The sequence below is a fragment of the Moschus berezovskii genome, chromosome 5 (genome assembly GCF_049115385.1).
Source record: "Moschus berezovskii isolate FMDL1 chromosome 5, NW_MosBer_1.0, whole genome shotgun sequence".
Taxonomy (NCBI): Eukaryota; Metazoa; Chordata; class Mammalia; order Artiodactyla; family Moschidae; genus Moschus; species Moschus berezovskii.
The window spans coordinates 98,487,305-98,507,078 of record NC_142464.1 but is presented as its reverse complement, the minus strand read 5'-3'; the positions used below and the strand labels follow the sequence as shown (position 1 = coordinate 98,507,078).

The following is a 19,774-nucleotide window of genomic DNA, read 5'->3' as shown; positions in this document are numbered from 1 at the left end:
TTCTTCACTTTCTGCCATAAGGGTGATGTTATCTGCATATCTGAGGTTATTGGTATTTCTCCCAGCAATCTTGATTTCAGCTTGCACTTCATCCAGCCTGGCATTTCACGATGCTGCATATAAGTTAAATAAGTAGGGGGACCAAATACAGACTTGATGTACTCCTTTCCCAGTTTGGAACCAGTCAGTTGTTCCATGTCTGGTTCTATCTGTTGCTTCTTGACCTGAATACAGGTTTCTTGGGAGATAAGCAAGGTGGTCTGATATTCCCATCTCTTGAAGAATTTTCCACAGTTTGCTGTGATCCACAGAGTCAAAGGCTTTGGCATAGTTAATGAAGTCAAAGTAGATGTTTTTCTGGAATTCTCTTGCTCTTTCGATGATCCAACGGATGTTGGCCATTTGAACTCTGGTTCCTTTGCCTTTTCTAAATCCAGCTTGAACATCTGGACATTCAAGGTCCAGGTACTGTTGAAGCCTGGCTTGGAGAATTTTGAGCATTACTTTGCTAGTCTTTGAGGTGAGTGCAATTGTGTGGTAGTTCAAACATTCTTTGGTATTGTCTATCTTTGGGATTGCAATGAAAGCTGACCTTCAGTCCTGTGGCCACTGCTGAATTTTTCAAACTTGCTGAGTGCAACACTTTTACAGCATCATCTTTTAGGACCTGAAATAGCTCAACTGACAGTCCATCACCTCCACTAGCTTTGTTCATAGTGATGCTTCCTAAGGCCCACTTGACTTCACATTCCAGGATGTCTGACTCTATGTGAGTGATCAGACTGTTGTGATTATCTGGGTCGTGAAGATCTTTTTTGTACCGTTCTTCTGTGTATTCTTGCCCCCTTTTTTTAACATCTTCTGCTTCTGTTAGGTCCATACCGTTTCTGTCCTTTATTGTGCCCATCTTTGCATGAAATATTCCCTTGGTATCTCTAATTTTCTTAAAGAGATCTTTCCCGTTCTATTGTTTCCCTCTATTTCTTTGCACTGATCACTGAGAAAGGCTTTCTTATCTCTCCTTGCTATTCTTTAGAGCTCTGTGTCAAATGGGTATATCTTTCCTTTTCTCCTTTGCCTTTTGCGTCTCTTCTTTTCACAGCTATTTGTAAGGCCTCCTCAGACAACCATTTTGCCTTTTTGTATTTATTTTTCTTGGGGATGGTCTTGATCCCTGTCTCCTGTACAATGTCTCGAATCCATCCATAGTTCTTCAGGCACTCTGTCTACTGGATCTGATACCCTGAATCTATTTCTCACCTCCACTGTATAATCATAAGGGATTTGATTTAGGTCATACCTGAATGGTATTAAACTGATTTACTCATAGTTTTCTCAGTTGATGGCAATTCCATCCTTGTGTGTTATACAGAAATCATGCTTACTTGCTAGAAAAATCTGAAGTCATTTTGAACACTTTCTTTCACACGGAATATCTAATCAACTAAAAAATCTATTGGTTCTTCCTTCACATCACATGTAGCACTTCACTGGTCTCACCATGTCTACTCTGGTTCCAGAAGCCATTATTTCTCCTGTAAATTCTTGTAACAGCTAATTCTCTGGCTAATTGTTTCTATATTTGCATCCATATAATCTGTTTTCAAAATAGCAGAGGTTTCATATTTGAAATGTATGTCTGATCAGACCACTCTTCTCCTCAAAACCCTGCTCTTCTTGCTATTCCTCTAACATATCAGGCATCCCCTAGCTTGGTTATTGCTTCTCTGTCTGGAGCTTCACGTGGAAGCTTTACCAAAAAAACTGTCAATTTGGCTAAATCCTCCTCTTTTTTCAAATCTTTGTTTAAATTCCACATTCTCTGTAAGACTATTCTGACCATGTTATTTCAACATTAGGTTCCATGTCTAATAATGTTGAAGTTGTTTATATTGGACCAAATTTCTCAAGGAAAACAACTATAAACATTGGAAATATATATTTAAAAGAACTATCAAAGATGTATTGTACAGTACAGAAAATAAAGCCAATATTTTGAAATAACTGTAAATGAAACATAAAAATTTTAAACATTTTTAAAAAACACAACTCTCTGAAAGCACTGGAGAGTTACTTGAAACAGATTTGGAAGAGAATGGACATCTGAAAGAAATGTCACTGGAAGAGTTTCCCATTTGAGAGGTTTTTCCAGGCAGAATTTGGATAAAAATCTGTGGTCTTCCTTGCTTAAGGAATCAAAGGACAAAGCTTGGGGCTACTACAGAAGTTGGAAATTGAAGGGATATATCTATTCAGGAAAAGAGAAAACCACAGAGGGGAGAGTCAAATTGTGTCTATAATTTCTTCCCAAAACTCTGACTGATCCCTGGACAATACACACAAGAGGCAAACCCCAAGAAGCCCATCTAATGCTAAGAGAACTAAACAGAATGCATCTGTGGCTCAACAAGGGCAAAGCCAAGCCTGAAGTCTTCAATGTGACAGGCATTCACACACACACACACTTTTACAGCAAACATTACACTTAATAATGCAATATAGACTCTTTCCCCAAGATCAGAAGGTGGCAAAAGTGTCCACACCCACCATTTCTAATTCAGTATTTTATTGGAAATCCTAGCTGGTGTAATAAGAGAAGGAAAATTAAAAAAAGAAGTCTAAAGATCAGAAAGGATGATGTAAAACTCTTTCACCAAGATGGTTGTTTATGTAAAATATTGTAAAGAATATACATGACAACAAAAGAACAAATAAAGTGAATTTAGCAAGATCACAGAATATAAAGTCAATATCCAGAAAAATAAATTGCCTTTCTGTATACCAGAAACAACTAAAATATGAAATTTTAAAAATTCTATTTACAATAACTCAGATCAGAAAATACTCAGGAATAAAATTTAAAATTTAGGGCATGATTTTTATAATGAAAACTACACAATGTTGTTGACGGATGACTAAATAAATGGAAGGTGTGTACTGTATTTGGGAATTTTGATGGCTCAGATGGTAAAGAAACTGCCTGCAATGCAGGAGACTCAGGTTCCATTCCTGGGTTGGGAAGATCCCCTGGAGAAGGGAATGGTTACCCACTTAAAGGTTGGAAGACTCAATAATATTAAGATGTCAGTTCTTCCAATTCGATCTATTGATTCAACGTAATTGCTAACACAACCTGGTGAGGTTTTTTTGTAGAAGTTGACAAACTGATTCTAAAATTTATATGGCTATGCAAAGGACTTATGCAAGGGATCCAAAGAAATCTTAGAAATGAACAAAAAGGACTTAGGATACCTGACTTTAAGACTTACTACAAAGCTACAATAATCAGCACAGAGTGGGGCTGGTATGAAAGTGAAAGTGTTAGTCGCTTAGTCGTGTCCAACTCTCTTTAACCCCATGAACCGGAGCCCGCCAGGCTCCTCTGTCCACGAGATTTTCCAGGCAAGAATACCGGAGTAGGTAGCTGGTGTAGGGACAGACAAATAGATCAATGGAACAGAATAGAGAGCCCAACTTTAGACAGACACTTACACAGTCATTTGACTGTTTACAAAGTTGCCAAAAGCAATTTAATGGGAGAAGGAAAGCATTTTCAACAAATAACACTTGAATAACTTGACAGTCATATAGGGAAAAAACCAACAACAACAAAGAGACACAATCCTTACTTCATTCTGTGAAGGAGAAAATTTGCCATATCAAAATGTGTCTCTTTGACATAAGGATTACATTTTATCTCCCCTTTTAAATTCTTTAGCTGCCTAAAGAATTTAGATAAAGGAGTTGTTTCAAGAACAGACGTACCGTGGTATCACCAGAAATATCTGCAAAGAATATGGGCTAGGAGTGCTGGGGGAACCCTAGGCAGGGCCTAGAAATCAGAGTCCACCGTGTGTCCCATTGTCTCTGAGTAGCCCAGCAAACATTTGCTTACTAAACATTTGCTTTTCTGTCTTCAGGTGAATTGCCTTCCTCTCCTTTGAAGTCCCACACCTAACTGCCAAGAGAAACTGGGGAATGTAAGGAAACATGCATATTTGGAGTATTTTATTTGTCTGCTGCAAAAAAAAAAAAAAAACCAGATCTAAACTAGGGGTTGACAGAATTAAAATAATGTCAGAAGACATGGGGTGGGAAAGGCTCTCTGAGCCAGTGTCATTTAAGCTAAGACCTGAAAGCTGGAAAAGAATTCAGCCCTCATACATTTGATAACCAATGTAGTTAAGAGATCATAGGCTCAATAAAGTCCAATTCAAATAATAAAATGTGCATTATCCTAACACATCCTCTGTATAATAAATACTCCAAAATAAAAATATAGCATCCCAAATACCCCCGAACATCCTGATCCTCTTTACCATGCTCTTCTTTTTCTTTTTTCCATAGTATATCAACTTCTAAAAAATATACAGTAATTACTTATTATGTTTATTTTTTATTGTCTATCTCCCTTACTACTCCACAAAGGTAGGAATTTCTGTCCTTTTTTTTCACTGATGTATTCCTAGCACAAATAACAGTGCCTGGAAATTTGTTAAATAAATAACTACAACTACCTTTGATTTATAAATGAAGATACTGAGACAAATGAGTGGCAAACTGGAAACTATTAGAATAGACTACCACACGGAAAAGGTGCCTGATTCTCTTGCAATCTCTGATATCCATCTTTTACAAATACAATGAAAAAAAATCAAAAGTAGCTTTCACTGAAATTTTGATTTGTCAAGAGCTGCATCTACATTATTAGATATTTGGCGTTTTTACACTCTCCAATATAAATTTAATGTGTAAAAGATTCATGTTTCTTTGGTTTTCATTTATTTCTTCCTTTCAGGCCTTGAAAAATAAGATATCTCAAGTACAGCTTTATGCGGATATGTTAAAGTCCACACTCTGAACAAGTGTGGAGAAGACCCCTGGAAATACACTGATTTATTTACTCAACAAATATTTATAGATTTACAATATTGAAATGCTTATTGAGTGCTACCATGTGCCTACCATTGTTCTAAAGTGAAAAGTGAAAGTGTTAGTCTTTCAGTCATGTCCGACTCTTTGCAACCCCATGGACTGTAGCCTGCCAGACTCCTCTGTCCATGGAATTCTCCAGGCAAGAATACTGGAGTGGGTTGCCATGCCCTTCTCCAGGGGATGTTCCCAGCCCAGGGATCAAACTGGGTCTCCTGCATTGTGGGCAGATTCCTTACCAACTGAGCCAGCAGGGAAGCTCAGCACTGTTCTAAGGGTTTAGAATATATAAGGAAATCAAACAAACAAAACTCTTATCCTCTGGACCTCACATTTTAGTCAATCATTTAGCTGTAGCCTCTTGATGAGCTGGGCTTCCCTAGTGGTGGCTCAGATGGTAAAGAATCTGCCTGCAATTCGGGAGATCCGGGTTTGATCCCTGGATCAGGTAGACCCCCTGAGAAGGAAATGGCAACCCACTCCAGTATTCTGGCCTGGAGATTCCATGGACAGAGAAGCCCGGTGGGGTTACAGTCCATGGGATCACAAAAGGTCTGACATGACAGAGTGACTAAGACACTTTCACACTCTTGATGAGTTAATTATTTTCTCAGAGTAAATACCGTTTTGGAAGCTGTGTTTACAGTTCTCAAACCAATACATAATATTATTTAAGTTACACCCTCTAGGTTCTACGTCAATGTTTCAAGACACAAAATACGTATCAGTTGCTTACCTCTTGCTGCTGCTGCTGCTAAGTCACTTCAGTCGTGTCCGACTCTGTGTGACCCCATAGACGGAAGCCCACCAGGCTCCCCCGTCCCTGGGATTCTCCAGGCAAGAACACTGGAGTGGGTTGCCATTTCCTTCTCCAATGTGTGAAAGTGGAAAGTGAAAAGTGAAAGTGAAGTCGCTCAGTCGTGTCCGACCCTTAGCGACCCCACGGACTGCAGCCCACCAGGCTCCTCCATCCATGGGATTTTCTAGGCAATAGTACTGGAGTGGCTTGCCATTGCCTTCTCCGTGCTTACCTCTTACCCAATATCATTTAAGAATTGTTGCATCATCAAGCAGTGACAAGACAAAAAGGCAATGGGAAGTGACTCGAGTCTCACTGTATTACTCCACCCCTGAATCTGAGAAGACAGTAGAACTCGGAGGCGGAGTGGATGCCCAGAAAGGGGTGGATCTGGCTCTCCACCCTTTCTTAGCCTCTTTCTCCTATAGCCACAGAAACTACGCAGACATTCCTAGGCAGGCTGTCTTCACAGGCTCTTTAAAAAGTTAATGAAGTGGGAACCTACACATCACGCAAAGGTTTGACCTTTATAAGTTTCTTGAGTGATTTGAAGAGTAGATGGAGATCCAAAGATTGCATTATTCTTCAGAAGTGGTGTTGAAGACACCCTGGTTTTCTAAACCCTTGGATTTCTAGACACTATACACTTCTGTCAAATACATGGTACTGAACTTGAAGCTATGTCTTTTCCATATCAGTCCATATCAGTCTGATAACCGAGCATATGTATTCTAATGAACTCCTTTAACACAAAAGACAAAAGAAGACATACTGTATTTCAGGGACTTCCTTGCAAAGTTTTCAAGGCCAGTGAATCTCAAATTGTTTTCTAACCACTCCTTTTCCCCAGTGACTATCACAGAATCATATATAGATTGGATTCTAGGTAAATATTTTTTTGAACTGGAAAAAGAACAAAAGGGGTCTGAGAGCAATCATTTAAACACGTCTCTAAAGAATTCTACAAAGAAATATCCAGACGTTTCAAAGGGTCTTTTGATTTTGGTAAATTCCTTATCAAAGCTGAAAGCACTCAAAAATAGTTAAGGACATTATGACAGAGGAAAGAGAAAAATATGAAAAAAGAAGCAACGATTGTTGTTCTAAGAAATTCCAGACTGTGAAGATACTTTGAGAAGTAAATAATCTCAAGTTACATGATATAGTCTGTTTATGATAGCAACTGCTCAGAAAGACATAATTATATAGATCTGAGGGACTAAAATAACTCTTGGGATGGTTTCCCTTTGGAAATAAATAGGAAGAAACACATATGGCTACAGGGACCAACCAATCCCACTGATATATAAAGCACATCAAAGTGATTTACTCAGCTTTCTCTATAAACCATTAAATAAAACACACACACACAAAACACTGCTTGCTTAATGCTGCCATCATGTGGTTACCATGAGCCAGAGCAGGAGAATTTTCCCTTTTGTTCCCCTGTGCTGTGCTGTGCCATGCTTAGTTCTTGAGCCATATCCGACTCTGGAACCCCATGGACTGCAGTCCATTAGGCTCCTCTGTCCATGGGGATTCTCCAGGCAAGAATACTGAGGTGGGTTGCCATGCCTTCCTCCAGGGGATCTTTCCAACCCAGGGATTGAACCCAGGTCTCCCTCATTGCAGGCAGGTTCTTTACCAGCTGAGCTACCAGGGAAGCCCTTTGTTCCCCTACATGCCCCTCATACAAATTCTCTGAAAAAAGTCTTACCTATAAGAAAAAAATTTTAAGTAGATGAGTGATTTGCAGCGATGAATTTGTTTCTTGGGCTTCCCTTGTGACTCAGCTGGTAAAGAATCCACCTGCATTTCAGGAGACCTGGGAAGATCCCCTAGAGAAGGGAAAGGTTACCCACTCTGGTATTCTGGCCTAGAGAATTCCACAGACTGTGTAGTCCATGGGGTCGCAAAGAGTCGGACACGAATGAGTGACTTTCACTTGTTTCTATGTTAACACTAAATCATGTCAGAAAGGATTTGAACAAACTATTGTTTAAAATCTGGCCCTTTTTCTTTGCATAAACCTTAAATGCATAAATTTCTGAATGACTTGTGACACAATATCAGTATTGGTCCAAGCATAATCCAGTTTTAAATAATTAACTAATTATTTTCATAGTAAGCTGCTGCTGCTAAATCATTTCAGTCATGTCCAACTCTTGGCGACCCCATGGACTGCAGCCCATCAGGCTCCTCTGTCCATGGAATTTTCCAGGCAAGAGTACTGGATTGGATTGCCATTACCTTCTCCCATAGTAAGCTGCTGCTGCTGCTAAGTCACTTCAGTCGTGTCCAACTCTGTGTGACCCCATAGACGGAAGCCAACCAGGCTCCCCCTTCCCTGGGATTCTCCAGGCAAGAACACTGGAGTGGGTTGCCATTTCCTTCCCCAATGTGTGAAAGTGAAAAGTGAAAGTGAAGTCGCTCAGTCGTGTCCGACCCTTAGCGACCCCACGGACTGCAGCCTACCAGGCTCCTCCATCCATGGGATTTTCCAGGCAACAGTACTGGAGTGGCTTGCCATTGCCTTCTCTGCCCATAGTAAGCTAGGCATATGCAAATTTGCCACCCCAAACAAAAGTTATGGACTTGACAAAATCTATATTTAATCATATATTTCATCCATTAACCCACCCCATTTACTGTTCCAACCTTAGGTAAACTTCATCCCACATCCTATTCTTACCATTCCCTTGACTTCCTTTCTAAAAGAGTTCTATTGCATCCATTTGTATTCCTAATAGATTTGTTTTTTTAAATAATTTTATTTAAGAATATTTGAATATAGTAGACTGCATATATTTAAAGTACACAATTTGATAGGCTTTCACATATGTATATACTTGCAAAACCATTACTACAATCAAGATGATGAACATATATATATACCACTCTGGAAAGTTTCTACAGGCCCCTTTTCCTCATCTCGTTCTCTCTCCCTTTCCTGTCCCCTAACCTCCAACTACTTTGTAAACACTTGCTATGGGCTGAATTGTGTCCCCTCAAAAGTCATGTGTTGAATTCCTGACCCTTAATGTAAATTATATGTAATTAGGTTTATATGAAGTCATCAGAGTGGGGCCCTCATGATGGGATTAATGCCCTTACAAGAAGAGACGTCAGTTTCTGGTTCAAAATGGTAGAGTAGAAGGATGTGTGCTCATCTCCTCTTGCAAGAGCACCAAAATCCTAACTAGCTGTTAAACAACCACCAACAGGAGGATGCTGGAACCCACCAAAAAAAGATGTCCCACATCCAATGACAAAGAAGCCACAGTAAGAGGGTAGAAGGGGCACAATCACGATAAAAAATATTCCCATAGCTGCTCGGGGCGGGGGGGATGACCCACAAACTGAAGAACAATAATATAAGTTCTCCCACTGTTGCGAAGGTTATGAACCCCACATCAGGCTTCCCAGCCTGGGGATCCAACAAAGGGACTGGGAATCCTGAGGGATCTGAATCTGATCTTCCTGACCCAGGGATCAAATCTGTGTCTCTTGTGGTTTCTGCACTGGCAGGCAGATATTAACATAACCACTCCAGCTTTCTTTTGATCTACCTTAGTATAGCGTATCTTTTCCATCTTTTTTCTTTTAACCTCTCTAGGCTTTTATATATAAACTATATTCCTTGTAGGTACCATATAGTTGGATCTTTTTTTTTATTCATATTGACAGCCTGTGACATCTAACTGGATTATTTACAACATTACATTTATGTGATTAAATCTATCATCTAGCTATGTGTTTTCATTGTTCTCCCATTTTATTTCTTCCTTTAGAATAACTTGAACATTTTAATGATTGGATAGTATCTCTTTTACTAGCTTTATTAGCTCTAACTCTTTGTTTTGTTTTGTTTCAGCAGTTGCTTATGGCTTTATAGTATACAACTATAACTTATTTCAGTCTACTCTCAAGTGACATTTTATCACTTTACATATAACATAAGAATCTAACAATAATGTTTTATCATTTCTTCCTTTCTGACTTTTGTACTATTGCTGTTATACATGTTACAAACCACACATTACATTGTTTTTATTTTGGGATAAATGCCAATTATATTCTAAAATGATTTGAAAAGTAATTTAACAAAAATATCACAAATACTTACTCATGTGGCTACCAATTCCAGTGTTCTTCATTCCTTTGATAATATACATATTGCATCATTTCTTTCTGCCTGAAGGACTTCCTTTAACAAGTTTTATAGTGTGGGTATGCACATGATTGCTTTCACCTCTATCTGGACTCTACTCTCTCTACATTTCTAAAAATGCTTTTTTGCCTTTAGTTTTTAAAGATGTTTTCACTGAGTATAGATCTCATGATTGATATTTCTTTCTTTCAGTACTTTAAAGATTAAGATGTTCCATTGTCTTCTTGCTTACATTATTTCTGAGAAGTCTGCTATTTCCTTCTTTTTGTTCCTCTGTATGTAATGTGACTCCCCATTCCCTTGCCACTTTAAACATTATTTTTAATCACACTGGATTGGAAGAATTTCATTTTGGTGTTTTTGGTATAGTTGTCTTCCTATTTCATGGGCTGAGAGTTGGTTGAGCTTCTTAGACCTGTGTATATATAGTTTTCATCATATTTGTGTTTCTGTGTGTGTGTCTGTGCTTTAATCTGAAACTCCAATCCATTATGAAAGAATCCTTATTCCTTAATCATGTAAGCCTCTGCCAAGAGTCCCACCTTCTGAGACTTCCCTGGTGGTTCAGTGGTTAAGACTGCCAATGCAGGGGGTGCAAGTTCAATCCCTGTTTGGGAAGCTAAGATCCCACATGCATTGTGACCAAAAAACCAAAACATAAAACAGAAGCAACACTGTAACAAATTCAATAAAGACTTTAAAAAAATGGCCCACATTAAAAAAAAAAAAAAACCTTTAAAAAAAAAGAATCCCCCTTCCTTTCTTCTCATAATTGGCAATCATCTATAACACCTAGATTTCATGATAACTGCAACAAAAATGGCTGTGGGTGTGGGAGGCCACATGGCTTTTAACTATCTCAGTCCAGAAGTGACTCAAAAAAGTCGCTTATCCTCACTGTCCAGTAACCAAAACTCACATGGCCCCAATCTAATTGCTAGGAGAAGCTGGGAAATGTAAGGAAATGTGTGGCTGTTTGGCATACTTGAAAGCAGATCCAACACAGGGATTGATAGAACTAAAGTAATTTCAGAAGGTGTAGGCTGAGAAAGGCTCTCTGAACCAGTGGAATTTAAGCTAAGACTTGAAAGTCAGAAAGAAGTCAGCCCCGGTATGTTTGAAAGATAACCAATGTAGTTAAGAAGTCAGAGGCTAAAGCCCTATTCAAGAAATAAAATGTACATTATCCTAGCATGTCCTTTGTATAAGAAATACTATCACTATAGGAAGCTTTCAAGGATATGGGGTATAAGAGCCTCATCAAATACTGATCGGTGACAGAAATGAATAAATACACTACTCAGATGTAGAAGAATATGCAGAAGGGTGAAACTTCAATGACACACATATACTAAAAACAGTAGCTGTGAAGCTACAGGGTTCATTTATTTCAGCAATAACATTCACTAAGAGTCTACCATGAGGCAAGGTGGAATAATACTGTTGAATGCAATTTCCCCTACTTTGGTGGAACTGATGACTAATAATCTAGTAGAAGAAACATATTACTAAAAAGCAATGAAATATTCTATGTGGAATTGTTTTTCCCCATAAAGATAAGGAGAGAAAGCTACAACAAAGGTGATTTCTAAGTTCGAAACTATTTAGAAATAAGCAGGAAAAAGCTCTACAAAAATGGAGAAGTCCAGAGTGATAAAAATTTCCCACTCTGGTCAAGAACGTTAAAAATAGAGCAGTAAGTATTCTGCATACATAAATTCCATAATTTCTCAAGAAAAACATTTATAGTAAGACCATTTCTTTTTTTTTCCCCTCCAAATGAAGAATCAAGGTTTAGACAAATACACATATCTACATTCACTAATTAGGTCAACATCCACATTTATATGCCTAGTAATCACTAGAAAAATTTATCTTTGTAAAATATACACTGTGAATTCTAACTCTTCTTACTCACCCTCTCCATATTCAGTCCTTTAATCCTGTATTTCATTCTAATTTCTCTATTCAATCCTTTTACATAAATTGGAAGATGTTGATCCTCAAAGGCATCAAACTAGATAACTGAAGGGAAATATTTGAAAAATTATTTTAGAAAAAGATAGATAAGATAAAAAAATTTCCCATTCTACTTATAATTTTCTAAGTAGATAAGAAGTAGATTTACTAGAAAGCAAGAAAATACAAAAAGGTGAGTAAGCATCTCCCTTGGTGCTGGACTTAACTCAGTTGTAAGACTGTGATAATGACTGAAAGAATGCGGTAACTGGTATCTCGTACTCCTCTGCTACTCATATGCTGTAGCATACGAATGAAACCTATGTAGCATATGAAACCTTAACAAGTTTCGTTTCCTTAACTATAAACCATGGATCAAAAAAATGTACTTACCGGTAAAGGTTCTTGTGAGTGTTAAATGATTTACGTATATAAAGCACTTAACAACAATGCCTGGCAATAATAAATGGCAAAAATTTGCCATTACTAATACTAGCAATAGTTGTGGTCATGGAACAATAGTTGTAAAATAACACATTAAGATTTAATTGAGTGATTGCTGTTTCCTGGGCTTCCCAGGTGGCTCAGTGGTAAAGAATCTGCCTGCCAATGCAGGATACGCAAAAGATGCAGGTTTGATCCCTGGGTCGGGAAGATCTCCTGGAGTAGGAAATGGCAACCAACTCCAGTATGCTCACCTGGAAAATTCCATGGGTAGAGGAGTCTGGCAGGCTATAATCCATGGGGCCACAAAGAGTCAGACACAACTGACTCAGGACATACACTCACTGTTTTCTAGACTTATATCTGAATTGTTGTTGCTGTTCAGTCACTCAGTTGGGTTTGACTCTTTGTGACCCCACAGACTTTCTGGTCCTTCACTATCTCTCGAAGTTTGCTCAAATTCATGTACATTGAGTCAGGGATGCCATTCAACTGTCTCATCCTCTGTAGCCTCCTTCTTATCCCTTCAGTCTTTCCCAGCATCAGGGTCTTTTCCAGTGAGTCAGCTCTTCGCATCAAGAGGCTAAACTATTGGAGCTTCCGCTTTAGCATTAGTCCTTCCAATGAATATTCAGGGTTGATTTCCTTGAAGACTGACTGGTTTGATCTCTTTGCTGTCCAAGAGACGCTCAAGAGTCTTCTCCAGCACCACAGTTCGAAAGCATCAATTCTTTGGTGCTCAGCCTTCTCTATGGCCAACTCTCACATCCCTACATGACCACTGGAAAAAGCTTTGACTATATGGACCTTTGTCAGCAAAGTGATATCCCTGCTTTTTAACACATTGTCTAGGTTGGTCACAGTTTTTCTTCCAGGAGCAAGCATCTTTTATTTCATGACTGCAGTCACCATCTGCAGTGATTTTGGAGCACAAGAAAATAAAATCTGTCACTGTTCCCACCTTTTCCCCTTCTGTTTGCCATGAAGTGATGGAACTGGATGCCATGATCTTAGTTTTTTGAATGCTGAATTTTAAGCCAGCTTTTTCACTCTCCTCTTCCACCCTAATCAAGAGGTTCTTTAGTTTCTCTTCACTTTCTGCCATTAGCAAGGTATTATTTGCTTGATATATCTCCTGGAAATAGGTTGTTGATATATCTCCTGGAAATCCTGATTCCAGCTTGTGATTCAGCCAAGCAGTTTGCATGATGTACTCTGCATATAAATTAAATAACTAGAGTGAAAATATACAGCCTTGTCATACTCCTTTCCCAATTTTGAACCAATCAGTTGTTGCTTCTTGACCCACAAACAGGTTTCTCAGGAGACAAGTTGGTCTGGTATTCCCATCTCTTTAAGAATTTTTCAGTTTGTTGTGATTCACATAATCGAGGGCTTTAGCATATGAAGTAGAAGTAGATGTTTTTCTGGAACTCCTTTCCTTTCTCCATGTCCAAGGGTATTTAAAGTGAGAGCTAAAACCATTTTGGAGAGTCACTCAGTTTTCCTGAGTCTCTCCCAAGTACACAAGTTACTAAACTTTTGTTTGTTTTTCTCTTGTCAATCTATGCTGCTGCTGCTGCTAAGTCACTTCAGTCGTGTCCGACTCTGTGTGACCCCATAGACGGAAGCCCACCAGGCTCCCCCTTCCCTGGGATTCTCCAGGCAAGAACACTGGAGTGGGTTGCCATTTCCTTCTCCAATGTGTGAAAGTGAAAAGTGAAAGGGAAGTCGCTCAGTCGTGTCCGACCCTTAGCAACCCCACGGACTGCAGCCCACCAGGCTCCTCCATCCATGGGGTTTTCTAGGCAAGAGTACTGGAGTGGCTTGCCATTGCCTTCTTCGTCAATCTATCTCAGGTCAACCTAATTCCTAGACCAGACAGAAGAACCAAGAAGGGAAAATGTCATCCTCCCTGAAAACCTACATCAAAAGATTGATGAATTAATTTAAATGCTTTATCTTGTAACACATTGTTTAAGGTAATTGCATTATTTTATGGTTTCCTGGGCTTGCCTTGTGGCTCAGCTGATAAAGAATCAGCCTGCAATGCGGGAGACCTGGGTTTGATCCCTGGGTTGGGAAGATCCCCTGGAGAAGGGAACAGCTACCCACTCCAATATTCTTGCCTGGAGAATTCCAGCTTATTCTGGTAAACAACGAATTTTATGTATAATGTACATTAAGTTGATAAGTAATATAGCTGAGTTTTCTCACCTGCAATATTAAGAAGATAATGCCTACCCATAAGGCTATTTTGAGGATTAAATAAAATCATCCCTATAAAAGAATACTTGCCACATAGTAAGCACACATTACTCACGAGCTAACACTGACAAGTTGGTGAGGGTGGTAACATAATGGTAAATGCATAAGGGACCCGTGAGTCTGGGTTCACGTCCCAGCTCAATTACCAGCTCTGTGACCTTAGAGGAAGTTACATAACTTCTCTGTACTTCAAAATCATCATTAATAAAATGTACATAATAATAGCTCCCCATCTACATTGGGAAATTGTGAGGATCCAGTGAATCAATAAATGTAAAGAGTATAAGAGAGAATAAATGCTTAATTTTAATCAGTGCTATATTGTACATTATTGGCTCTTCAGCTAGGTAGAAGAATGCCCTTTCTCAAAGCATCCAGATAAGTGTTATCACCATATCCCTTTGGCTCTTCATTCTTAGTTTCTTTTTTTTTAATTAATTAATTTATTTTAATTGGAGGTTAATTACTTTACAATATTGTAGTGGTTTTTGCCATACATTGACATGAATCAGCCATGGGTGTACATGTGTCCCCCATCCTGAACCCCCTCCAACCTCTCTCCCCATCCCATTCTTCAGGGTCGTCCCAGTGCATGGGCTTTGAGTGCCCCTTTTCATGCATCGAACTTGGCCTAGTGATCTATTTCACATATGGTAATATACATGTTTCAATGCGATTCTCTCAAATCATTCCACCCTCGCCTTCTCCCACAGAGTCCAAAAGTGTGTTCTTTATATCTGTGTCTCTTTTGCTGTCTTGCATATAGGGTCATCATTACCATCTTTCTAAATTCCACTAATACGCATTAATATACTGTACTGGTGTTTTTCTTTCTGACTTACTTCACTCTGTATAATAGGCTGCAGGCAGTTTCATCCACCTCATTAGAACTGCTTTAATGTGTTCTTTTTAATAGCAATATTTAATATTCCATTGTGTATATGTACCACAACTTTATTATCCATTCATCTGCCAATGGACATCTAGGTTGCTTCCATGTCCTAGCTACTGTAAACAGTGCTGTGATGAACACTGGGCTACACGTGTCTCTTTAAATTCTGGTTTCCTGGGTGTGTATGCCCAGTAGTGGGTCAAATGGCAGTACTATTTCCAGTCTTTTAAGGAATCTCTACACTGTTCTCCCATAGTGGCTGTACTAGTTTGCATTCCCACCAACAGTGTAGGAGGGTTCCCTTTTCTCTGCACCCTCTCCAGCATTTATTGTTCGTAGACTTTTTGAGAGCAGTCATTCTGACCGGAGTGAGATGGTACCTCAATGTGGTTTTGATTTCCATTTCTCTGATAATGAATGATGCATCTTTTCATGTGTTTGTTAGTCATCTGTATGTCTTCTTTGGAGAAATGTCTGCTTAGTTCTTTGGCCCATTTTTTGATTGGGTTGTTTATTTTTCTAGTATTGAGCTGTATGAGCAGCTTGTATATTGCTAAAATGAACACAGGACTCAAACAATTTTAGTACAAGCAGATCACCATTGCCATCTAGTGGCAAACTGCTAGCAAATTCAATAAGGAGGAATATTGCCAATAAAGGGTAAATTTTCTACAGATGTGAATTTAATTCTTTAAGACAAACTAGGTATTTGGAAATTTGTGATACATTTTCTATAACAATTTGAATTGGATACAAATATAAGTGGGGAAAAGAGTCTGATGCTGGGAACGATTGGGGGCAGGAGGAGAGGGGGACGACAGAGAATGAGATGGCTGTATGGCATCACCAACTTGATGGACATGAGTTTGAGTGAACTCCGAGATTTGGTGATGTATAGGGAGGCCTGGCGTGCTGTGATTCATGGGGTTGCAAAGAGTCAGACACGACTGAGCAACTGAACTGAACTGAGCTGATAAGTGGGGGAAATTTAAAAACTGAAAACCACAAGAACATTGCTTGGCAAATACAGTAGTACCAAAAAAAAAAAAAAGATTCTTATTTTGCATGAGCCAAACAACTGGGTTTAAACTCAATGCCAAAAAATTTTTGGACAGACGTGATGTTAATATACCCCTGATATTTTCTAGGTCCTACTCTTCTATGATATCACATAAGTGTGCTGTATGTGTTGAATTCCTTTTGTAGTTATAAAAGTATGGGATAAATCACTATGCTAATTTTAACATGATGAATCTATAGTATTATCTGTCAGAATCATTTTCTTAAGGGCAAACCTTAATAACTTCTGAGATAAATTCCAACTTTTTGATATTTTAAATGCAGCCATATAAGAGGAAAAGATTTAGATATGTGAATCTGGAGTGTAATTTAAACAGCACAAATATTATAACATGTAGCTAGGATATTAAGTTATATTATTCCGTTCCGTCGCTCAGTCGTGTCCGACTCTTTGCGACCCCGTGGACTGTAGCCTACCAGGCTTCTCTGTCCATGGGATTCTCCAAGCAAGAATACCGGAGTGGGTTACCGTTTCCTTCTCCAAAGTTATATTATTAGATAAGTTAAAATACTAGTACCATACAAAGAACACAGACAATTGCATTGTTGAGCTTTACTTTCTGCAAGTCAAAACCTATAAAAGAATTCAAAACTGCACAAAACTACTATAATCTATAATATTCAGGCTACTTCTTGCTTTACTCATTGAAATATGCATGAATTTCAGAGCTATAATTTAGTCAAATGATACCTGTCTTCCAACAACACAGTTCAAATTTTAGTTATCAAGGCGTCTTAATTGTGAGTAATTATATAAGAGCTGCCAACTCTTAGAGAGTAAAGAAACTGCCTGCAATGCAGGAGACCCAGGTTCAAATCCTGGGTCAGGAAGATCCCCTGGAGAAGGGAATGGCAATCCACTTCTGTATGATGGGCTTCCTAGGTAGTGCTAGTGGTAAAGAACCCGTCTGCCAAAGCAGAAGACATTAAGAGATGCAGATTTGATCCCTGGGTCAGGAGGATCCTCTGGAGAAGGGAATGGCAACCCACTCCAGTATTCTTGCCTGGAGGGTCCTGTGGACAGAGGAACCTGGAGGGCTACAGTCCACAGGACTGAAAAGAGTCAGACATGACTGAAGCGATTTGGCATGCATGCATGCATGCCAACTCTTTGGTCCATATATCACTATGTAAGTAACAAATGAGCCTCATAATCAGTGACTAACATGTCAGTCCTTTCAAAGACTGTCAGTGCTTGGTCACTGTACATTTGTTACTCAATTCAAACACAGATAGCAAATCACATTGCCTCCTTGGGTTTCAGGGATAAATTCACTGACATTTCAAAAAAGTACATAATCAAAAGAGGGAATTAGCCCATAAAGATGTAAGTTCAACAAAGAAATAAATGTGATGATGCTGAAAGTGAAAATTGGATGTGAATAGATCTGAAGATGGCAACAGCAAAGCAAAGATAGAAGAGACCTATGCTAACAAGAAGGGAACGGCCATGAATGGAAAAAACAAGGTCAAGTTGCTTCAATAGGATCCTAATGGACTGTAAATGGGTTGGTTGTACAAGAAACAGGAAAAGACCCTAGAACGCTGAAACCATGTCCTTTGGAGTGATGCAGCTATGAAGCCAAAGGAACTTAGTCATCGCAAACAGAACCAAAATAAATGAGGAATGAAAAGGATGGCAACACCCAGAAGAAGCGACACCAGAATCAAACCTCACACTAAAGAAACTCTCAGAGATATTTCATGACTTTGAAAGGACAAAGGACAAAATGGAAGTTAATCCAAATGTAAAAAGGATTTGACAATTCAATTCACCGAGGCATAGAAAAAATGCTTGCTCCATATAATTTATACGATGAGAAGAAGGCAAGTAGCTGTTTAAACTCCTCTTGATAAGATTTTGGCAATGAAATAAAGTACTTTAATGTGTGATTTTTCTAATGTTTTAAATTACAGTGTACTGGATAAATATTAGTTTCACTATTTTTATCATCTCCTTTGGTTCAGTTCAGTTCAGTTGCTCAGTCATGTCCACCTGTTTGCAACCCCATGGACTGCAGCACGCCAGACCTCCCTGTCCATCACCAACTCTCGGAGTTTACTCAAACTCATCTCCATTGCGTTGGTGATGTCATCCAACCATCTCATCCTCTGTCGTCCCCTTCTCCTCCCACCCTCAACTTTTCCCAGCATCAGGGTCTTTTCAAATGAGTCAGCTCTTCGCATCAGGTGGCCAAAGTATTGGCGTTTCAGCTTCAACATCAGTCCTTCCAATGAACACTCAGGACTGATTTCATTTAGGATGGACTGGTTGGATCTCCTTGCAGTCCAAAGGACTCTCAAGAGTATTCTCCAACACCACAGTTCAAAAGCATCAATTCTTTGGCGCTCAGCTTTCTTTATAGTCCAACTCTCACATCCATACATGACCACTGGAAAAACCATAGCTTTCATCTCCTTACACATTTATAAACCATGGTAAGAGAGTTTTTAATTTTTCTAGAAAACATTTTAAAGGTTCACAGAACAACTGTTATTTTCCTATTTATTTGTTAGGATCCTTTGCCCAGTTTCAACTTAGTCATTTTCATGGTCTTGCACTATTGTACAAAACAAGAACTGCATGCATTATTGCCAAAGCCTAAAGTTTTCTTTCACAATTTTCAGTCACCATAAACATGTCATTCAGAAATTGCCACCTTGAATGCTACTATATTAGCTAGTCCCCTTCTGAACCTATTTTATAAATGACTTGTGGTGTCATGACATAATGTTGAAAGATGTCCTTGCCCCAAACCAAATTAGATACAGAGAAGAGCATTATGTACCTGGCAGTGGCAACTGAACTAATATACCACTGACTCTTGGGTCCGCGTTCAATTGATCAGTTATATCCAACAGTTCTTCCTGAGAAACATCCTTAGGTTTTAGAATGATCTCACTACAGATACCTGAAAGAAAAACAAGTACAAAAAGTCACTTGACTAACAAAGATCTGTTTTTTCATTACTAGTGTCTTACACAGTGTTTGATTGGTTCCTTCTTTGCTTGTCCCACTGAAAGAAAAGGCCCTTCTACAAAAGTGATGTTCAAAGCACCATCAGGAGGGAACTTTTAAATGGCACAGATGTTTTCTTACGATTCACATGCTTTCTTTGGCCCAGTATCCCATGTGACAAATTGCACTTATTTGTGATGAGCTACTGTTAGTGGATTTGAGCAGAGTGAAAATACCAATACCACCACCACCACCACCACCACCATGAAC

At 38.9% G+C, this 19,774-nt stretch overlaps 1 protein-coding gene across 4 annotated transcripts in view; it reads right to left on the bottom strand.

Moving 5' to 3' along the window:
- Nucleotides 1–19,774, bottom strand: part of MTHFD2L (methylenetetrahydrofolate dehydrogenase (NADP+ dependent) 2 like) — a 149,655-nt gene that overhangs the window by 107,003 nt on the left and 22,878 nt on the right. For all 4 annotated transcript variants that reach the window (XR_016037456.1, XM_055434443.2, XM_055434444.2 and 1 more), the window contains exon 3: nucleotides 19,335–19,457. Coding sequence is in view for 3 of the 4 variants with exons in the window: in XM_055434443.2 (XP_055290418.2) it covers nucleotides 19,335–19,457 (123 nt within the window). In the remaining variant the exon portion in view is untranslated. The remainder of the gene's footprint in view (nucleotides 1–19,334; nucleotides 19,458–19,774) is intronic.